The 23430-nt window shown below is 33.8% G+C and overlaps 1 protein-coding gene across 2 annotated transcripts in view; it reads right to left on the bottom strand.

Moving 5' to 3' along the window:
* Positions 1-810: 810 nt before the first annotated feature.
* The window catches only part of SIM2 (SIM bHLH transcription factor 2), a 40759-nt gene continuing 18139 nt past the window's right edge, over positions 811-23430 (bottom strand). The window contains exons 4-11 of one of the 2 annotated variants that reach the window (XM_058186327.1): positions 22369-22477; positions 19917-20002; positions 15277-15476; positions 12202-12308; positions 10484-10631; positions 8600-8768; positions 6942-7347; positions 811-5921 (exon numbers count right to left, since the gene is read on the bottom strand). In XM_058186327.1, coding sequence (XP_058042310.1) covers positions 5197-5921; positions 6942-7347; positions 8600-8768; positions 10484-10631; positions 12202-12308; positions 15277-15476; positions 19917-20002; positions 22369-22477 — 1950 coding nt within the window. In that variant the 3' untranslated portion in view covers positions 811-5196. The remainder of the gene's footprint in view (positions 5922-6941; positions 7348-8599; positions 8769-10483; positions 10632-12201; positions 12309-15276; positions 15477-19916; positions 20003-22368; positions 22478-23430) is intronic. The other variant, XM_058186328.1, reaches the window with a different exon arrangement.

Here is a 23430-nt window from a genome sequence, read left to right as displayed (position 1 = left end):
ATTAAAAAGAGCAAATTTTAAAGGCTGATTATTAAAATTTAAATTAAGAAGTTAAAAATATTAAAAAACCCAATTAAAATACATCACCAATTATGCCAGTCCCGCTTTAATGAATAAATATGTTTTGAGCTCACGATGGAAGGTCCGAAGATCAGGCACTTGACGTGATGTACACGTCTGGACGATGCTTTAGATCGGTTAGTGGCACAGTCAGGAAAATAGTCAAGTGCATTCAGATTCCATTAAGTAGAAAAAATATATCCCCATCCTTATTATCTAACAGGAAAATAAATAGGTATTAACTAAAAATCAGAGAAATTTGAAATTTATGTGGATGTTATAAATAGAGAAGCATGGCAAGTTTCATAGCTCTTGATGCACAGGCTTCAGAACCATAGACATAAACCTGCTTTTTATAAGGGATATGGCTTTTTAATTTTCACAAAATTTACATGAAAGTTAGAATTTAAATTTACCAAGTATAGAAGTTGCTGCAAAGGTTTTCAAACTTTGCTTTTTTATTAGTTGACATTATAAATATTTGTAACATTTTTGTTTTGAAATCAAATATAATAAAAGCAATAAAAATGGAATATTGAGGAATAACTGCATAGATTCATGGGATCTTGTGCAACAAGAAAAATGCTGGAAAGGAATGATAAAGCCCCTTCTTGTATTCATCAGAATTCAACAGAACTATTGATTGAGAATCCAGTCATCTCTCCCTCTCTCAATGATCCATCCATCCATCACTCATCCATCTTGTGTAATCCACTGAGATACAGTAGCTGCTACTGCTTTCTTCTGTGGATGACAGGTAGGGCACAGAAAGGTTAAAGATCCTTTCTGAAACACTTCATATTACTCACAAAACTTTTCGACTGGAGAGGAGAAAATAGTTTGATCACAAGATTCACTCTGTTTTAAGGTAGAGTTGTCAGTACTTTCCCTTCTCCTTTCCTATCAAAGTGTTTTATAAGAGCAAGAACCAAAGAACTGTTGCTGTTTTAAACAGCTACTTGACACGTAGCATGTTTCTTGCATAACATATTGGAGACATAAATTAATAGAAAATTCATTAATTGGGGATCAAACAACTAAAACTGAGCCTGAAATGGCAGACATTTTTTTATGACTGGGGCATGGGACTGTTAGGAGAGCAAGTCTAACTATAATATGTCATTGCACAATCATCATAATGTAATGTGTGATACAATTTCTGTGACAATATCACCATGGCTAAAATCAACATAATCTGCAAGGAAATTCAGAATTTGTCCTAAAATAGTGCACAGCACTAGAATCTATAAAGCTTACTAAACAGAGGCTTCTTATGAAACATGAAAGTGTGGCTTTGTATCAATAAAATCCAGACATGCTTAGGTTTTCCTATTCAATTTTCCATACTTTTTTACCCAAATTATACTATAGGTCATAAATAACAGGAAAAGTCAATTTAAGGTTTCTCACTTTATAAATATACAGAATAAACCTTTTCATTCTTGTACAGATGTAGCAATTTCATATTTTTTCATTATTGAAAGTTTATAAGCTGATATTAGTCAAATTCTCTATTTAAATTCCAAGTATGAACATACCAAATTATAGTAGGGTATATAACTGAGCATTTTTCCTGAATATAATTTTTAATTGAATTAGATTAACATGCTATAGGATATGCAGGAGCACAACAGAATATCCTTCTCTGTATTCACTTTAAAAAGATCACATACAGCAACGGGATTACTTGAACCATAGTGGACCATGTATTACAATTACAATATGATGGTTCCTGATACTTTCTTTTAATGCAAGACAGTGTGCATAAAGGCATTTTAGAAAATAGGTAAAATATTACTATATAGTTATCTATTAGATTTATTTTTATGAGGCAATTAACAACCAAAGTTGCAATAGGAAACACATTTTAATATAACAAAATAAAAATGCAAGTTTTAGCATAAATACACTTTTTCAGAACATTACCTAAATTAATATAGAGGCACTGGTTTTAAACATAGTAAATTAATTCTATTTGATAATAAAGTCTTGTAATGTTAATACTACAGGATTTACTTACCAGTGCTGTTTTCAGCAACACTTATTTCAGGAAAAGCATAATAATTTGCAGCTTGTTATTTTAACTGGTTAATAGGGGGAAAATCATTTCACTCAACATTATTGCAATATATACATTTAACTGATGAGTTTAAATTGCCTGAGTAATCTGACTAAATTAATTAACACATTTCTAACTTAGTAGTTTGGAAAATGGTGCAGTTGTGATTTTGATGCAGTAGCAAACAATTATTCTGGTATTGCTAACACAGACTACATCTCAAAACTCTAGACATGATTTCTTAAAAAGTTTCATGAAAATCAGGCTTCTGCTTCAAAGTAAAATGAAAATCTAGATTGGGGCAGACCATGACAAGCCCATTCCTTACATTAATTTTTTTCTTACTGATTTTGCAAGTTGTCAATCTGACTAATACTGTACTAATGACACTGTTGATTTTGAATACTAAAACTATAACAATAAGCTAACCATCTAATTTCCAATGCACAAGTTTTCTACTTTAAATGAGAGTTTGTCAGAAACCAAATAAATTTAGGGTGATTTCATGTATGATGATTTGTGCAAATATGTTTACCTCCTTTTAATAATAAAAGAGATATGTCACCAATTATATCTGTCCTGATTGCTCAGGTTTTCCAGTCACACACTCCAAAAATATGCTAATTGTTATCTTTCAACAGAAATTTCCAGCATGATGAGAAGATCCAAACTGCACGTACAAATGCATGTAGTAATTTAAAACCATGAAGTTTGTTTGGCCTATTTAACATTGAAAGCAATGCCTTTTTCCAAATACTAAGAACATCACCTAATTCTTTCTAAAGGCATTCGCTTTTTTAAATTTGAAATATCAAAATTGCAAAGGAGGAAAGGAACAAGGCCCAAAAAAGGAATACTTGCAAACAAAAGAAAAATCCAATGTTCCATATTTCAAACTTGAAAGGAAAGAACAATTTGACCACTAATAATGAAGGATGGGTCCAAGTAAAATGGTTCTTTGAATTCCTAGAACAGTCTTTTCACCATTTTGGAACCAAGTACTTCAGCTCAGGGCACAATTTATCCCTATTTGAAATTTGAAGCTCCCTACTTTGACACTGTGAAAATAAATGTGTAGTCTCAATGATTTCATAGGATAATACTGGAACAAAAATTACTTTAACACAATCTTCTTTCTCCACAGTGGCAAATGTTTCTAACATCAGAAAGCAAATAAAGTGTATTTCAGGAAAAAATGGTTTAAGAAAATGTCTATTATGTTTATTTGATGTATAACAAGGTGCAATCAGTGAGATTGTTTTGTTTATTGCACAAAATTAAAAAGACTTTTCACAGAAATAACCTTATACTGGTTCTGGCTTTACTTAGAGCATTCACAATACTGCCTTTTGTTTGGAAACTGCCTTGTTTTAGGGAGGCAAAAAAATAGTCAATTAAAATTAAATTGTATAGGTAGTTCTCAACTTACAACAGTTCATGTAGTGACTGTTCAAAGTTACAACAGCACTGAAGAAAGGGACTTATGACTGTTTTTCACACATTCAGACATTTGACAATTGACTAACATTTATGACGGTCGCATCATCCCAGGGACATGTCATCACCTTTTGTGACCTGACAAGCAAAATCAATGGGAAAGCAAGATTCATTTAACAACCATGTTACTAACTTAACAACTGCAGTGATTCACTTAACTGTGGCAAGAAAGGGCGTAAAATGGGGCAAATTCACTTTAAAAATGTCTCACTTAACAAGAGAAATGTTGGGCTCAATTATGTCATAAGTCAAGGACTACCTGTATTGTTATATGTCAGTATATATTATACATTAATGTATAATGTACATTATACACACATTACAGGTATGTACCTATTAGGATTTTTTATGATGTTATTAAAAATAGAAAAATGTATTTCAATAGTTACAGCCAGCTAATGGTAGCATATTCCAGGAATTGCATGCAGATGATTTATTATCCACACAATAATTACTATTATCTGTAATCAGCAATAGGAGCAGGAACACATGAGTACTGTTTCCTTTGTGTGTATGCTGGAGTGCTCCCAAACAGGGATCTGAAGGGTACTTACTGTAAATACTTACAACATAAATACATATCTGTATGTGTTTAGACTGTATTATTCTCCAGATTCAATATTATAGGTTAAAATATTCAAGGTAATATGTATTCTACTAAAAATCCAAAACAAATTCTACAGGCCTGAGGAGTGTCAGAATATCATTAATTCCTTCTGTGAATGCATTTTATCATAGCTTAACAAGCCAAGTGCCACAATGTGCTGGGTTTAAACACATACACACATGCATGCGCACACACACACAGACCCTCTGGAAAAGGATTACTCCTGAAATGAAAAGAATTGAAATCTCATTATCAAAGCAAAATGAACAGAATACAGCTATTTTTCTTTAAAGAAAAATTGGATCTATTCTTTTATCTAAAAGTTGTACTTGAAATAGAAAAACCTCTTCTCACTTTTCAGAGATTCTTTGAAAACATTTGTATCATACTTCACTACAATGTGAAAGTCATCAACTCTTTGGTAAATATTTCAAACAGTAAGCATGGAATTTTTCATTGTTCAAAGATGCATAGTTGTCATGCAGGGTGGCAATTCTTGAGTGCCTTGATAAAATGTATTAAAGTCAGATGCATTAAAATGAATGATTTGTAAACATCAATGTTCCCAGGATATTGAATAAAGATTACTTGGAAAAAAATCCTGTCATAAATAATTGTATCCATTTGGCAGCTATGTTAACGTATTATAATGGTAGAATTGAAGTTGATAAGAAAACCATCTTTGTACTGATACTTGTAAAATCTAAGGGATAAACTTTTAAGAATAAAAAAAAAAATCATCTTGTTACATGGCTTCTTGATGGCAGAGTCAACCTGCAGAGATTAATTAGTAATAAAACAACACTGAAGTTTTCTTTTCCTGATCGTAAAAGCATTAACTTTACATGGCTAACCTACAAGTTTGTCCCCACTGACCTTGAACTTTCCTTAATGGCTACAGCCATGCATATTCATGCTCTCTGGAAACAATTCCAATTTGTTTATTTTAATTTATTAACAGGCTCAATTATTGTTACCTTCCACTAGCTATTATTACAGAAGTTCCAATATAATGAGGAAGTGTAGATTCTTTGTGAGTTTCAGGGGATGAAGCTGATGAGGGGCTTTGGTTTTTGTAAAACATATTTACATCCTCAGAATTGGGTCCATAATTTTCTGTTATGTGGCCTGTCGCCATGCATGAAGACGTTTGAAATGTGCCATGTTTGGCTAAAACTCGGTGATAGTTCAGAAAGACAAGCGGAACTTGTCCTGCATGTCTTACATCCACTGTAAGGTCAGTTTCAGGGTCACTGTCAAGCTTTGCAACCATTCTGTCCTCAGATTCCAGTTCACTTAAATTTGTAGTATGCTGAGCAATATTTTCATATTTTGGTTCTTTCATATAAATTCTTCTTGCTTGTTCATATACTGTTGGAACTGGGACAAAGTGACTTAACTGTCCAATTGATTTACTTTGGAAAGATTCTGATTTTGATAAAAAGGTATTGGAGAAGGAGTTTGAAAAGACCTTTTCACTAATGCTGTTTTTTTCTTGCAAGTCTCTATTGAAAACTGCTTTATTTTCTTCTTTAATGAGATTGTGTGCAGGACACGTTCTGTTTTCTGTTTTGCTCTGTTTTATAATGCCAGAATCATAGATTTCTTCTTTGTATTTGCTATTGGGTGTTAAGCTGGCACAACCTGTAAAACTTTCAGAGGTACTTTCATGGTTGTATCGTCTATGTGGTAGTGGCACTTAGGGAGGGAAAAAGAAATGCATTAGATGGACAGGATTCAAAAGATGAAAACAAAATAAAAAAACTACAATTTCTACATCTGAATATAAATCATTAAATAAAATTTGTCAATAGTTTTAGAATAAAAAGCTGCTAGTATTGACATTAAAAGAAATGAATAAGCAGGTACACTACACTCGGGTACACTCAAGAGGGAAAGGAAGACTGCTCCATACCAACTTTCAAGATGTAGTTGAAGCAGCTTCTCAGAATCTCTAAAGAGTGAAATTATTAATCAAGTGAAGCTGAATTGTACTCGCAATTGTAATTCATATCAAATGTCGAATTTAAAAGATGAAAATATTTTGTTTATACTCATCTGTGTTTTTTTCTGTTTTGTAGGAAACTGCAAAATAAACTCCCAGTTTTATTTGCACTTAATTATATAAATTTTAAGAATTCTTTTCTTTCTTTCATGAGATCTTGGACCTTGACAGTCAATATTGTGAAGATATGGTATCCTAATGCCTTATCTACAATATATAATTATCAGGAAGCCCGAACCAAGCCTATATCTCTTCATAGACTGAGATGTTCAGATCTATGGGTGGATTCTATAAAAAAATAAATGCAATGTAGGGATTCTTTGTTAAACTTTTACCTTAGGCTTATATTGGCAAAACTATAATAGATATAGAAAAAAATACCATTATTATAAATGTGGGTGCCACTATCCAGATGCAAAATATAGGAATTGGTGCAACAAAATTTTCCAATGACTTAAAAGATTCTTAAATCTAAGGTTGTTGTCTTTCAGTCTCTAGATTTAATATGACCACCTCTGGCTTCCAGAGGTTCAATTACAACTATACAGTGAGAATAACTATAAATCCTATAAAGATATATATCAGGATCTGATCATCTAAAGTTGGTTATGTTATCAAACCTTTTATCCAAATGTTCTCTATGACACGTTATTAGAATTTTAAAATGGTTTAAAATCTAAACATTATTCTTAAATTGCTTGAATAATACCCACCTTCATAATTTTGCAAGAGATTATGGCGTATATTACATGCTGACTGATCAGGACTTTTACATGGTGATTGACTCCCTGGTACAAGAGAATTGGCATAGTGCCACTGGCACTCTCCACTTGTCTGCAATGTGCTTAAGAAGAACCGTGCTACTTCGCAAGGTGCTCCTTGAGGCTGGCCAAATTTAGAAGGCAGCATTTGTTTTTTGCTACTGAATACATGTGAGTCTACAGGAAAGTGCCCATAATGATATGAGAAAGGTAAGCTGTACGATGGAGTGTATAAAAGTTCACTGTTTTCTGAATGAAAGGCTTGTTCTTGGATGGTGGTGGAGTTTGCTATGGAGCTGGATCTCCAGCTTCCAACTTGGCCACATTCCAGCTTCTCTGTCTGGAAGGAACCATATTGCTGAAAACGAAAAGAAAAGTGGGTGTTTAATAGTGGGCTCTGAAATCTATCAGTATTGCAGGGTACCAGAATGTATGCAGCCAAGTAATCAACTTGAAACACTCAAACACTAAATGAAACAGGCTTAACGAGACTTAATTTCTAAAGAGAGGAACCTTTATCAAGCCTTTCTGGGCCTCTTTTCATTGCCTCTGAAAACCATGCTCTTTAATCCTAGATGTTCAAAACAAGCTATAGTTATTAGTACAGGTAGGTAGTCCTCGATTTATGACCACAATTGCAGATGTTTTTTTTAAATCAGTCAGAATGCTATCTAAACTCTTTTGTCAAATAGCATTTGAACCATTTAGATTTTAAGCTTTTTATCTTAGGATAAAAAAATGAGGGCTAAAAAAAAACTTACATATTTTGAAACAGACCAGAGAATAATAAACACCAGCCGAGTTAGGTTAGGAAACTTTTTGTCTATTTTTAATGCATAGTGCAATCTTCATAACATAATCAAATAAGATGTTATGAGAAATTGTGCTGGTGGCATCAAAAATGATGGTCTCTACAAATCAGCATTTGATGAGGTGTGCAGTAAATGGAAGCAATGAGGAAATCTGTAACCCTGGCTAATGCGAGTGTCCAAAAAGAAAAATACAATAATTAACACAAGAGTACATATTATTGATATAACATGCCATTGTGATATTTTAAAAAATCTATAGATAACAAATAACAAAGATCAACAGAGCAATGACACTACAGCAGTTCTTACTCTTGTCCCTGAATATTTATGGACCAGTATGTCAACTTGTAAATTATAAAAGGCGCAAATATTGACAATTTGAATAGCAGAGAAATTTTAGTGACTATTCCTAAACCAGTAATTGCAAAGCTAGTATACTCATACCTCCTTTAATATAATCGTGTGCTTTTCCAGAAATCAGGTGGTGAAGTGAAATGGTCGTGAACTTGTCACAAAGAGAGACACTGCAAAGATTACTGGTTACTGCCTCCTTTTCCGGTCTCATACAGCTATGTCTGTGTTATTTTCATTCTGATATGCATTTTGCCTGACTCACAAAATTTGGTTGTAGATGGATGCATCGGTCAAAAAGTGAACTTTTCATTATTGCTTTAACCATTATATTTGTAAATGGTCACTAACTGATGTACTCGCTAAACAAGGAGTGACTCTATTGCATCAAGGCTGTCATGCTATTAATATATAAACAGTTTTATCCAAAGGGAAGGAAAAAAATACCTGCTGTGGATAAGGAGTTGTTCTGAGTTTCATCTTCATTTTATTACTCCTAGGTTTTGTTGCTTTTCTTGTTTCTTGTGAGGTAGACATCAAATTTCTGCATGAAAACTGTGATTTAGAAACGGCAATTTGGTCCAGTGACAATGGAAGTTCTTTATATTCTATATCTCTGCAAGACAACATTATAGCAACAGGTTAATTACAATCTATTTCTCATCTAGTTTTGCCAAGAACCTATCCATATAAACACAGTTTTAAACAATTTATCCAAAACCCATCTATTAAAATTAAATTCCATACAAAAGGAGGAGTAGACTGCCTTGAAATTGCTGGAAATTATAATTCATAAACTTTGAAATGTAAATCAAAATCATCAATTTGAACTAGAAAGATCTTTCCAGAGAGGAAGAATTTAGGAACATGCAATTATAGGAGACTTGTCTCCTGGTTGAGGTTGCACAGAAGTAAATGGACAACTGACAATATAAAGTTAATTTATAACATTTTTGTATAAATAGCAATTATATACACCTTCAACTTGTATATAAACTCAAGATATAATCTGAGAACAGCCTGGATTGACTATAGGAAAGTCTACTGTTAGGCTAAACCCAAGAACGATGAAGAGCAATTCAGCCAGAGTTCAGTTCTTTATTTGCTCAAACACTAGAATCTCGCTAAATTAAACTCACCCTTACTATTCTCACCCTAGCCAATATGCTCTGGGGCACTCTAGGGAGTGACCATCCTTAATTATTACCCCTGCCCGCTATCCAGATCCTGCCAATACTGCTTCTTGTCTTGCCTCCCCCACCCCCCTTTTCTGGAATATTCTCTCTCCTTCCTAGGAAACTGCCACTTCTCTGTGGTTCATTACACCTTAGTATGCATGTTATTCAGGTTATTGTAGGAAATTACCTACAATATTACCGAAAATGGGGTCAAATGCATCATTCGTATGGAATCCTTACACAGCCATTGGAGACCTAAGTCCAGAGCCTTCTGAATTCTGTTGACTCTTATCTATCACCAATTTCCCTTGACTGTTAGTAGATCAGATTCTTTCTTGTGTATAGATAACATGCAATAAACGTTTAGTGCTTTGAGTTCAACTTCTATTCCTTATTTGTGCCCCAATTATATCACCAATAGTCAGAATACAACTCATTTAAAACTCTGTGAATCAACAATTCTAATTCCTGCCACAATATATTGCTGTTATCAAGCAAGCCAGCAGAGAAAAACATTTGGCTTATCTAGTCTATATGTGAATAACTCTTGCAAAGGTATGCTGACTCAAATTGTATGTAGAAACTTGTTTATTTCCTTTCTGCGTTACTAAAACAAACAAAAAATCATGAGAGATACTTGGGAGTGTTGTATGTTAATAAGACATTGAGGATGCACAAAAGCCTCCCACCTATTAAAAAAAGTGAAGATGTATCTAAAGAAAAAGGGGGATGGGAAGGAGATAGGGAGGGAAGGAAGGAAGGAAGGTCAACCCTACAGTGAATGAAATGACACGTTAGTTCATAAAGTGGCTGAAACAATCAGGCTATAAGATTATAACTCCAGGATAATTGAAAGTAAGAGATTTTTCAGAACCTAGCCAAAGATTGAGATTTTTTCTGCCACAGACAGAAAAGAAACTACATTCCCTCTGGAGATTATCAACAAGTAGTTAATAGCTGCTTGTCTAAGTTGGGCATTGAAACAAACAATAAATGATACTAGAACCAAAAATGGTTTATTGTCATGCCATATATTGTCCCATGAGAATATAATCTATTTTTAATTATCAACCCTTTAGCAAATGAAAACAAGATAAAAAGGAGCTACAGTTATACATTTGTCAGCATCTAATTACAAGAAATGACAACTTACGTTAGGACATAATTGACACTCACTATGCAGTGAGGTCTTGATGAGCGGCTATTATGTACAATAGTGGCATAGCTCTGGACCCAAACCCAGCCACCATTTTTTGACAGCAACCGATAATACTTGGTCGTGACTTGTCCTTTCACCAACACTATAAAAACATTAAAGAAGTTTAATTACATTTATGTTCTGCCTCATCCAAAGTCTCTTGGCTTTTGCAAAATTATAGAACTGGTAACTTTTCAAGCAAGGCTGTTCTTTTTGTTTTTTAAGAAGAGAATTGAATAGAAGAACTTTATAAGAAACATAATTCTCTATTTTAGTTTTTACATATAAATATTTCCCTTGCCCAAATCTTCTAACACAAAATCCACTGTGTAATTAATATAACCATCCTACATATGTTTACTCTTAAGTCACATGCCGTATGATTACTTTAGGTTACCTTGATAACTTATATTATATCTTATTTTCTATAGGTATAAAACATAGTTTCAAAGCAGCAATATTTTGGTCATCACAGAACTTACTGTTAATGTTCTACATACACTATTGATCTAAAATGTGAAGTCATAGCAAAAAAAAAATTGGATTACATATCCTCACAATGCTTTCACTGCAGCCTATGCTGTTTTTGCAAAGCATGTTCATGTAGCAAAAACAGAAATGTTGTGCTTGGAATTTTTTGACATAAAATACATTGAGGGGATAAAAACTGAAATAATACATTTGTGGCTGCAGAAAATTTAAGTTTACACATTTTATTGTCTTCTCACTCTCATTCCCATTTGTCAGTTGATGCAACATAATTACATTCACCACAATCTTTCATGAATCCACATCCTTCTCAAAAAGAGAGTGGTTTTGTTGTGATCTAAGTTTTTCATTAAAATACGTTGATCAGATGAGAAATCTGAGATATTTTTTCTAGAAAAAAATCGTCCTTTTTATGCTGACCACAATTTTTGAAATCTTCTTTAAATTAGCTGGTCAGACTTTGTTAATCTTCGACATAGATACATGTAAGTCTTTTCAAAAAATCTTTCTATCCCTTTGCTCTGAGAAGAAAAAGAACAGGGTTTGATGGTTCTCCCTTCCATTATAAGGGTGGAGCAGTGAAGAAGCTGTCAGCACTGTATCTTATAAGAAGTCTAACTCTTTGGTCCAGAGTATGATGAAAGAATTCTCTTGCAGAATTCCAATATGTTGGGCAGAGTTGTATGGACATTTCTTCACTGCCATTGCCTCTATTCAAAAGGCTACTGAATTTATTAATTTGTTCCATCAACCCACCTTTCTTAATTATCTCCAGTTACTGATATACCATGAGACTATTAAATGGACTGTTCTTGTGAGACAGGCTACTTCATCTATATTTTCTTTATATCTTAATTCAACAGGCATGTGACCCACTGCTTGAGAATTCTTAGTAACTCCTACTAATCCTTCTCTCATAAAAAGCAGACTGTTTTAAGCTAATAAGGGATCATTGCTTCACATCATTGGCTGTTAAAGATTGTGCTCAGAACATAACATCTCATGTACAAATTGAGAATATAAGAAGGTAGAAGGCAGGGGCAGGGGCAGAATTGATAGCGATTATGTATTTCACATTTATTTATTTTTTAATGGCATGTATGAAAATATCCATAACATATACATTCAACTGAAAACCCATCTATATCAACATTGTACATTATTATTTGTTCCCTATTACTTACAAAGGTGGTGAGCATATCGTAAATGAAACACATCACATCCATGCACATGGTGGTAAAGAGTTTTCTCTATCAAATCTTGTGGCTCATATCCAGTTAATTCAGTCACTCTAAAAGAGAAAATATATCCAAGAAGCATTACAGGTAATCCTCAAATTTTGACCATAATTGAAACCAAAACTTTTGTTGTTAAGTGAAACATTTGTTAAATAATTTTTGCCCCACTTTGCGACTTTTCTTGCCAGAGTTCTTAAGTTAATCACTGCAGTTGGTAAATTAATAACCCAGTTGTTAAGTGAATCTGGCTTCCCCATTGGCTTTGCTTGTCAGAAGGTCACAAAATGTGATTACATGGCTCAGAGACATTGCAACCATCATAAATATGAGTTAGTTGTCAAGCATCTGCCTTTTGATCATGTGACCATGGCAATGCTTCAACGGTTGTAAGTGTGAAAAATGGTCATAAATCACTTTTTTCAATGATGATGTAACTTTGAAGGTCATTAAATGAATTGTTATAAGTTGAGGACTACCTGTACCGGCGGTGGAATTCAGCGGCGGTTCTGTATGGCGGTTCTGTGGGTGTAACTTGGTGGACATGGTGTGGCTTGGTGGGCGTGGCTTGGTGGGCGTGGCAGGGGAAGGGTACTACAAAATCTCCATTCCCATCCCACTCCTGAGGGAAGGATATTGCAAAATCTCTATTCCCACCCCATTCTGGGGCCAGCCAGAGGTGATATTTGCCAGTTCTCCGAACTACTCAAAATTTCTGCTACCAGTTCTCCAGAATCTGTCAGAACCTGCTGAATTTTACCCCTGACGTGTACTTTTGCAAACAAGTTAACATTTGTTCCAGATATCTAGAAATTGAAGTACAGGTAGTCCTCACTGACCATAATTGGGACTGGCAACTCCATCCATTAGCCTTTTATCAAGTTGCTCAACTAACAAGTCTTAGATGCAGAAATAGTGCTAAACCTATGTTTAAAATTAACCTGGCTAATAAGTTACATGCATAAAATAGGGGAATGGAATGAAGTGAAAGGGAATGATCAATCAGGAACAAGCTCTGTCTAATAAAACCCAAATAAAAACAATAAAAAGTTATAGCAACATCTATTCTTTGTTGATCAAAGCATGAGCAAGCCTGTAATGTATTCAGTGAATCAGAACATATACTGAGCATATATATTTTTCCTAGCTTAAATCAATTTTCTAACCAGATCTAGTAACTTTTCAAAAGTGCTAAATTAGTACTTAAAAGGAGCTTTTATGGATTCCTCCACTGATTCTGAAACTAAAGAAGAGAATCTAGACCAGGGATCTTCAACCTTGGTCCCTTTAAGACTTATGGACTTCAACTCCCAGTCCCTCAGCCAGCAAAGCTGGCTGAAGAACTCTACGAGTTGAAGTCCACAAGTCTTAAAGGGACCAAGGTTGGAGACCCCTGATCTAGACTACTTCTAGCCTTCAATTCAAAAGGCAGTAGGATGTCAGTCACATAGAAGTAATGGATGTGATTCAGTGCAGCTGGCCACTGATTCCAACAATAACAAGTCAGAGCAAGACATTGGAAGACCATCAAGGCCTAAATCACATGCCAGCTCAAGGGGACTAAGCAGAAAAGGTCAGCATAGTTCCTTGAGAAAAATGACATTAACTTTTCTAACTGAGCACAGCCAGGAATTCTATTTAAGAGCATTCTCCAATCCTCCCCTTGTTGGAACAACTTCCCTGTCTCCAGATCTGCATCATGTTGCCCTGCTGCAAATACCTTATAGTCTTTTTCTATGATGGGAATTTCAGTTTGATATTTGGATTGGCTCTTATGAATCTCTCTGAAGTTTGATCCTATCTTGAACAATTGCCTCATTGGTCCTCTGCCCATACTCTCCTGGTTCAACTTGTCTTGCATGGACAGGAGTTCATGTAAGAGAGGACATGTGCTTTGGAAATCACTGATTGGGCAATATGTGGATAGCCAGCAGTTGGTGTTGCAACACACATCAAAATCGCCATGGAGAACAATGCCTAATGCAGGAGTGATTTCTCAGCAGCCTAAAAGAGCCAATACAGGCTGGACATATCATAATCCTGACTACATAATCAACTGCATTATAAATGAAATATGCTAAATTATGTTCACGATAAAATTGTTTTGGGAGAAGACAAAATGCTACTTTAAAACTAGAGTTAGTAAAGAAGATTTAAAGCTCCTGAGTTGTGGGCTGAAGATGAAGACATCGTAAAGACATGAAATATAAAAAATAGTTCCATGAGTATATTCATGCATTAAGTAGTGGGATGGGAGGTAGAACTCAGTATGTGATATGAAATATTTTTTTAAAAAATAGCTAAGTCAACTAACAGGACTCTCACTCAAGATGGCAATAGAGTGACAGCTCTGTAATGAGCTGATTTTTTATTCATTTTAGTTTTTATATTTTTATTTAATTTTTTATATTCATATAATACTATATATATATATTTAGTATTAATTGAGTACCGTATATACTCGAATATAAGCCGATCCGAGTATAAGCCGAGGTCCCCAATTTTACCCCAAAAACTGGGGTAAACTGGGGACTCGAGTATAAGCCGAGGGTGGGAAATGAGGCACCTACCGGTTGGGGAAACCCTCCCTCCCTCAGCTGAGAAGGCTGGCGGCTCCCCGCCCGCCTCTCACTGCACCGCAGGGCTTCCCAGCCGTCCGGTAAAATGTGAAAAAAAGAAAAAAAAAACTCAAGTATAAGCCGTATATACTCGAGTATAAGCCGAGGGGCTTAAAAAAAAAAAAAAACCTCGAGTATAAGCCGTATAGACCCGAGTATAAGCCGAGGGGACGTTTTTCAGCACAAAAAACGTGCTGAAAAACTCGGCTTATACTCGAGTATATACGGTATTTTTAGTATTTTTCTTCATTTTACTTCATTCTTTATCTCCCTTTTACTTTTAGTTTATTTTGTATACATTGTATTGTTTCTTTATATTGTTTTAACTTTTATGTTTTAAACTGTCTTCTGCAAGTTAAGATGATGAAGAATTAGAGTGGACATGTTTCAAAAACTTTCTACTTACCTGGAATCCAGAAAGATAAGCTTTAAGTCCAGACTTGCTCTGAACATAAACATATTACTATGAAGTTTGATCTCAGTAATTGCGCTTGGAGGTAGTGATTGACCTACAGCAACCAATCCCACAATTTGGTAACAGGTGTCATACAAAGATATATCCAGCATATACTGCCGAATCTTCAAATAGCCACTGCAATGGATCACCTAGTATGGATAAAAATAACATTTGTAAAGAGAAAAAAAATAGCTAGCTTCTTGATGACACTGAGTCAAAACCCAGTATTTTTCTCTTTATTATATTGATTTTTGCTGTCCAGTTTGCTAAAATTCCTGCAAAAAACTATTAATTTTTAGGCAATGTTGAATAAATATATTGCATGATATTAAATTAACATTAATGTTAAATTAATTTATAATTATTAAATTGATATAAATTGGCATATAACTTGGTATTAATTTAACAATGAACTGAGGAAAGCCTGACTCAATATAGTTGCATTTAGTTACTCCATGTTGGCTTTTCAAATTCCAATTTGTTGTTATTTTAACAACAAATTCAGTTGTGTCTGATTCTTGGCGACTTTATAGGCAAGTGCTCTCCTTGTCAAGCAGCTTCTTTCAGTTATTAGATGTTCATCTTTTTATCAGATTTGATGTTATCAAACCAGCATGTTCTTTGCTTGCCCCTTCTTCTTGTTCCACTAACCTTTCCTAGCATTATTGCCTTCTCCAATGAATTTGGATGCATGACATGGCCAATGTAAATCAGACGTAGATTTATGACTTTAGCTTCTAGTGATGTGTCTGGTTTTTTTATTTAGCATCTCTCTGTTAATTACTCTGGCTGTCCATGGTATACACAATAACTTACACCAGCACAATAACTTACGCCGGCATGCCAAACCATCAATTCTTCTTCGATCAGCCATTCTTACGTTCCAACTCTCACACCCATACATCATTATAGGGAAGACTATTACTCTAACTAGCCTGCTTTTTGTACTTGTATCAATATCTCTGCTTTTCCAGATCTTATTCAAGTTAACTATTGCAGTGCAGCTTAAGGTTATCCTGTGTTTTATTTTAGGAGTAGAACTACCATTGTGAACAATTTTTGATCCAAGGAAGATAAATTCTCAAACTAATTCAGTTTTCTCCATGTTGATTTTAAACATCTCATGTCCATCTGCAGCTGTGGTCATTATCTTTGTTTTCCTAATGTTAAGACTCAATCCTACATGTTCACTTCCACTGTTGATTTTCCAGATCATTTTTTCTAGGTCTTCCTTCTTTTCAGTGTTGTATCATCTGCATACCTCAAATTATTTATGGTTCTTCCCCCAATCTTCACTCCAACATCAGGCAGTTCCAGATTTAATTTCCGCATGATCACCTCTGCATACAGATCGAACAAAAATGGTGATAAAATACATCCCTATCTAACTTCTTTACTGATCCTGAACCAATCTGTGCACCATAAAGTGCTCTGTCTAATCAGGTGGGCTGGGACACCAAGATCATGCAAAGCCGCCCATAGCTTATTGTGTCTACGCAGTTAAAAGCTTTTTTGTAATTGATAAAACACATATATAGATCCTTTTGCTATTCAAATTCTAATGTATTTTATTTCTAATAAAGACAGATGTATGTTCAGTGTTTCTGAATATTGTATTATTTAGTACATGTTCTAATACAAAATGGAGAGGCATATACAAAATTAATGAAGCTTTTGAATAAAGAGTAACACATTATCAAGATGTTTCATAATGTATAATGTGAAAACATATTTGTAAAATATCTACAGACCCCGCACATCCTGGACATAAATTGTTTCAACTTCTACCCTCAAAACGACGTTATAGAGCAACTAGACACAAGGACATGCCATCACTCTGCTAAACAACTAATTCCCACAACACTGTCAAACTATTTACCAAGACTGTATTACTATTATTATTCTCATCCTTCCTATTACCTATCTCCTTTCTACTTATGACTATAACCTTCTTGCTTGTATCTTTACAATTTATATTGTTTTATTTAGTTTCCTAGTATAATTTTGATTGCTTATTTAGTATCCTATGACTATCATTAAGTGTTATATCTTATGATTCTTGATGAATAAATTTTTATGTACACTGCAAACTTATGCACCAAAGAAAAATTCCTTGTGTGTCCAATCACACTTGGCCAATAAAGAATTCTATTCTGTTCTATTAAGAATGGTAGATAAAGATTTGTGTAATATTGAAGGACATGGAAATTTTAATAGGATAATTTTATTACATCATAATAATTCAAAAATAAACTTCATGGCCTTCATTATTTATAACTAAGAATATAGGAAATAAGAAAAATGTGCTTCAAAGTACAGAAAGACACATATTATTCAATAGGTGTAACAGAAATTGAGATTTCTGAAGAGATTTGAGGTGAGATTTTCCATGATTGAACTGGAAAAACTATTTTCCTTAATAGAACATGTAATAGAATTGTGCCATGTCAAAAATATTAACACTTGCTTAGGAATCCAAGTAAATGAACTTGATTAAGGGGTGTGCATAAGCGTACCAGCGTGCCTACCATCCATGTCCTAATGTTTTCCTTTATTTGTATCCTTTACATGTATTTATAATTATGTTTATACTTGTATCTGTCACAAAATACATGCTTGACGAAATAAATAAATTAAATAAATAAATAACACTGCAGAGATCATCTAAATTAAATAAATGGAGGAAGAATAATAGCAACGTTGTTACCTGCCCAATCAATTAGAAAATGCAAATAATGCTTTCCAGAAACAAATGGCATTCTTTCAAAGAGCAAAGAGGTATGAAATGATAGTGATGATGGATTTCATCCTGGTGTTCCAGAATTATCCTACTGAAAACTTTCACCTACAGGGAGGCGGGGAGGCACAAAAGGATCAACTAACCTGGACTTGATAATAATCAGTTAGAAAAATTTGGGGCTTATTCTGTCAAGTTGCCCTGTGAAAAATAAGAGCTAGCAGCCGTTTCTGGAGAGCAAGGACACACCTCAGTGCCCTATACTTCCCCATCACATTCCCTTAATGCCATCATTAAGCAGGTGTTCCTCTTTCCACTTTCTTAGTAGTGTTGGTTCAGGCAATGCTGTCTGGTTTGGATGCTGTGAGCACTTTCTTCCAGCCAAACCTTGCACTTTGACTAGTTTGCAAAGGCAGGAACCACCATACTTTTCCAGCTTTCCCTGAATGACAGTCTGCTGTTACAGCAGATTTTTCCCATTAGCATGATATGCATAATACTTCCTAGATATGAAAAATGCTTTGAATTCTAGCAGGAATGTCGGGGGGGGGGGTGTTATTACAATTTTTCTTTCTCTGGGGGTTATTTATATTTCTACTCTGTTTCCAGTCAAGGGAAGTAGAGAAGGAAGCCTAGCAAGAAAGCAGGTCGTTTAGGAAAATAAAACAAATCTAAATGTTTCTGCCACATTTTGAACCTGGAATATTTTGTATGCTGGGGAAACAATTGTGCTTATGAGAAAGACCTCCTATAACAGCTGCTGTAGCAAAAGCTAGGAAAGATCTAGGAAAAATGTTTATGTTGAACCTTGTTGCTATGTCTTCATATGTCACCATTTTGATGCTTTAACTTTATATCTAAACATTTGTATACACATGTGTGTAGGGTAGTAAGAAAGGCTGCCACATTTATAGCTAAAGCCATTCAATTAAGAGCTTCCTATTTATATCAGATTTAGGTCAACTGCTGGGGAAAATATGACATGATTACTTCATCAATACTTTTATATTATATTTTTATTCATTAGTCTAAACAATAAACTAAAGTATTTGTGAATTTGTATGTGTCCGTCTGTCTATTTATCATCGATCTATCATCTATCTACCCAGAAAAATCCACTAACTGAAAGGAAAGAAACTGCCAGTGGGATTATATGATAATACACAATTTGGCCTAAATACCTTGCAAGCCAGTATCCAAATCCGAAAGGGTTTTATTAAACCAATTTAGAGCCAAGCCAGCATGAGCACAGGACAGGAGTAGTTTAAGTGTGGATATGCCTTTATGCTCCAACCAGAATACTGGAGAAAAATAGCCATGTCATGCTGGAATTCTTGGTCCTAATGGAAATTAGATCTTAAGTGCAATTAAATGCTTTTCTCAGTCTAAGTGTTCAAGGCAATGATAGGTAGGATTCTGTGGCAGAAGAAGTCAGAAAAAAAGAATAATTGGTGATCTTGTGAAGAAGATGTTAATAACAGATAATTACCAACAAAGAAGGTACAGTAATACCAAAACCAAACAATTCCAGTTAGAAATAGATCGAACAAAGAAGAAAGCCAGTATGAGTATCTGAAAACAAAAGAAGTAGACAAAGGAAAATTGAAAGCAAGGAGGCTAAAACCTATATGTCATCAAGAAAGAGTACAGAGAGAATTTCTGATTGCAAAAATATTTCACCTCATTTCTTAATCTCCCAACTATAATCAGAATGGGGGAGAATGTCACAGTAGATTTTGTTTCACAATATCACTACTCCAAAGCTCAGCCTCCCCTGACCCACCATTTTTTATTGATGTAGATGAATGTATGAAATGGAATATTCTGACGACAGCATGAAACTGTGCTTTACCTTATAACCACTACTTGTTAATCCTGCATTTCGCTTGGCCAAGACACACTTCATTCGCAGGAAAAAAGATCTCTCTATTTCATATTCTGGAGATAAAATATAAAGAATTAAAATACAAACATTTAACTTTCTTAAGTTTTCCCTTGGCCACTTTCCATGTATTTGAAAATATTTTCTTACCATTCTTAAATATATATCTATATAATTAATTATATATATTTGTTTTCTGAGGTTTTCGCGGGTGTTTGTATGTAGGTCTTTGGTTATTCGGGTTTTCTCCCGCGTAAAATTGGAAGTGTCTTGGCGACGTTTCGACGAAGACTTCGTCGAAACGTCGCCAAGACACTTCCAATTTTACGCGGGAGAAAACCCGAATAACCAAAGACCTACAATTATATATATATAATTAATATATATATATAATTAATAAGGAAAATTTATATATATATATTTAAAAAATTAATAAGAAAAATCATAAAATAACTTTGTTTTACTTTAAAGATACTTTAACATTTTACATTCAAATATTTCAACAAAATTAAGTGCTATTAAATTTAATTATTGGCCTTATAATGTTAAAAATCACTTAAAATTATGATTTTCAGTAATTATGTATATGCAAGAGAAAGAGAGAAGTAAATAGCTCAGGAAATACACTTCCAAATTAAATATTTTTGGTATGGATGTAGAAAGTATCACATTCCATGAGGAGTAATAACTAGATATTCTTGGTTATTTGGATAATTCACAGCACAATCCTATGAGGATTTGCTTAAAAATAGTTCCAATGTTTTAAACTGATGCTTTTAACTACATATAAGATTTCAGTTATATCTTACCTTTATCTTGGGATACAATGCTGATATAATTATCAAATAAATATGAAATCAGAGCTACATTTTAGTAGCTTAACTTGAAATCAAATCCAATATATCCTATATTCTGCAGCTGTGCAATTGAAGACTATCCCAAGCCCCTCCCTTCCCTACGTTAGATATTGTGTACAAAAATAGGCTATTTCACTGTGATTGTTAATTCACAGCATTTCTCCTCAAAATAACACCCCATGTTCACAATTTTAGCACTAAGAGAAATTAGTTCAAAATATTTGTGTTCTGTACATTAGTCACGCAAGTCTTCCAGGACCATTCAAAGCTCTACTGAATATGTGAATGGAGAAAAGTTTGAAAATACATTCACACAGGGGTAGCCATACATAAAAAACAGGCAAAGTATATTGTGTCTATTATCTTGATTTTTATTTTATTTATTTTTTTATTTTGTCAATCACATATAAGATAACAGGAAAACACCAATGGCATCAGAAAAAAGATCATGGTAATATAATGCTATAATCTCCCATATTATCTAACTTCATAAGAGGACTAATTTTTCATGGAGGGGCCTTTAAGCTAGGTATAAGAGAAATGCCTACATCTGTTAAAAATCCCCTTCTTTAAACAGACCAACCCTCTTGGCAATATCTCTCTGTGTATTTGTGTGTTTGTGTGCTGGGATTTTAAAGATTAAAATGTTTTCAGTTGTACTTTGTTTTATATTTCAATAGTTATTTTACACTGTTAAGGAACAGGGTAAAAAAATTACCTATTGATTACATAGCTCTAAAATAACAATATCTCCCCAGATATATATATCATGCTGTTGATTCAACAGAATAGTTTCCGCAAGGTATAGCCATAGATAATACTTTTGCTTTTCCTTCCTTCTTGATACACATATATACAGTACATTGGCCATAAGGCCCAGTTATAAGTTAAGAATGTTCCAGTCTTTTTATGTAAACTTCATGCTAATGTGTCTCTTCAATTATCTCTTTCCAGTTTTTGGAGATTCGAAGACAACATGTCTGACTGCAAAAACAATTCTAAAATGAAATGTCTATATATATGTAAAGGGTCTCTTCTGTTATATTTCATGGTATATAAAAAAGAGCCATTGGCTATTTTTTTGTAATGAATTGTGTTTATTCACTCAGACTGCACATGACTATTAAACAAGATTCTATACACACTTCTGTGAAATTACATTTGTGCCTTTAAGGACCACCAACCCATCCCTGAGATGATGGAATAAAATCAATCTTTCTTGCTCTCTTCCATCTTTTATGTGTTTATGTGGTTTCATACATTTTTCTCTGTGGCCCTTTTTGTAATTTCATATTCTGTAAATAATTGTTCTACAGAACAGAGTCTTTATTATTGGATACCTGTAGTTTATAATCCTAAAATTGCACTTAAGTATTCAAGTAAATTTGGATACAAACTTACAAACGGTATCAGTTTTAGGCAAATATTGACAAATATTGGCAGAAGAAGAAAGATGCTATTACAGTTTAGACCTTGGCTATATACCAAGATTTTAGCATAAAAGCACAAAGCTCAGCTTGATATTTTACCATCTTTTTTAAACATTTAAGTAATTTATGAAATACCTTGTAAAAGATGGGGATGAAGTGGCTGGTGAGCTGTTAAAATGGCTGTCATTTCATCATGATCTGAGGGATGTATATATTCATAAATGCTATTGCCAGTTAGTTCTACCTGCCACAAAAACAGTTAATAAAATCAGAATTACTGAGAGTTCTCTTATCTTTTAATATGATACTTAAGAAATCCTTATAAATTGTATGTATGATTTACACACAATTTACTACATCTTTTCTAATGTGAGTTGTTACTTAAAACAAAAGCAACTGTTGATCAAAAATTATATTGCCTATTTAATTCTAACTATGGCAGTTCTAAAGCTCTAACTAATTGCACAAAATATGGCCAGAAGATTATGGTATATATCTACATTGGTAATATCTTTTTTAATGTTAAGAATCTCTACAATCATTTTTCATACAGCTATTATTTTTATTTTCCCATTCTTCACAAGGGAAATTAGTTTAAAAAGCATTTCAGCTTTTTCATACTTCTTTAGAGCTAATTAGCAGGATCTGAGCATTTCAAATTAGCTATACTCATTCAGTTCTGGATATAAGACATGGTTTGAAAATTGTGTATACTCTGCACAGTTTCACTAAGAGTGGTATTTGTACTAGAAAACTTGCAGCCAGAGATTCAAGAAACAGCCCAATAAGATACTTTTATTGCCAATATTAGGGGGCAAAATAGCAAAGAATCCTAGACTCAAATGTTACATATAAAAATGGAATGGTTCTCCAAGTATTCACTTGCAATTCTCCCATCCATTCTGGTTTAGAAAAACAGTGTCCATACAATTGTTGTTAATGAATTACATCTGCCAGTTGTTACAACTAACTATGCTAGTTGGTATTGTTGTGAATCACACCTGATAGATCCTACATTGTTCACCTCTAAATCCAGCCAACCATCATTATCTTACATTTAGTTTTGATTTGTTAATGCTAAACAACATAAAAGTTGTTTGCAAGTCTCCTAGTAATAGATATAAGTTACAAAAAACTATGAAGTAGTTTCTCTATACTAGTGACTATGCCATCTTCACAAGACATATTGAACCACAT

The sequence above is a fragment of the Ahaetulla prasina genome, chromosome 5 (genome assembly GCF_028640845.1).
Source record: "Ahaetulla prasina isolate Xishuangbanna chromosome 5, ASM2864084v1, whole genome shotgun sequence".
Taxonomy (NCBI): domain Eukaryota; kingdom Metazoa; phylum Chordata; class Lepidosauria; order Squamata; family Colubridae; genus Ahaetulla; species Ahaetulla prasina.
This window is presented reverse-complemented; position numbering and strand designations above follow the sequence as displayed.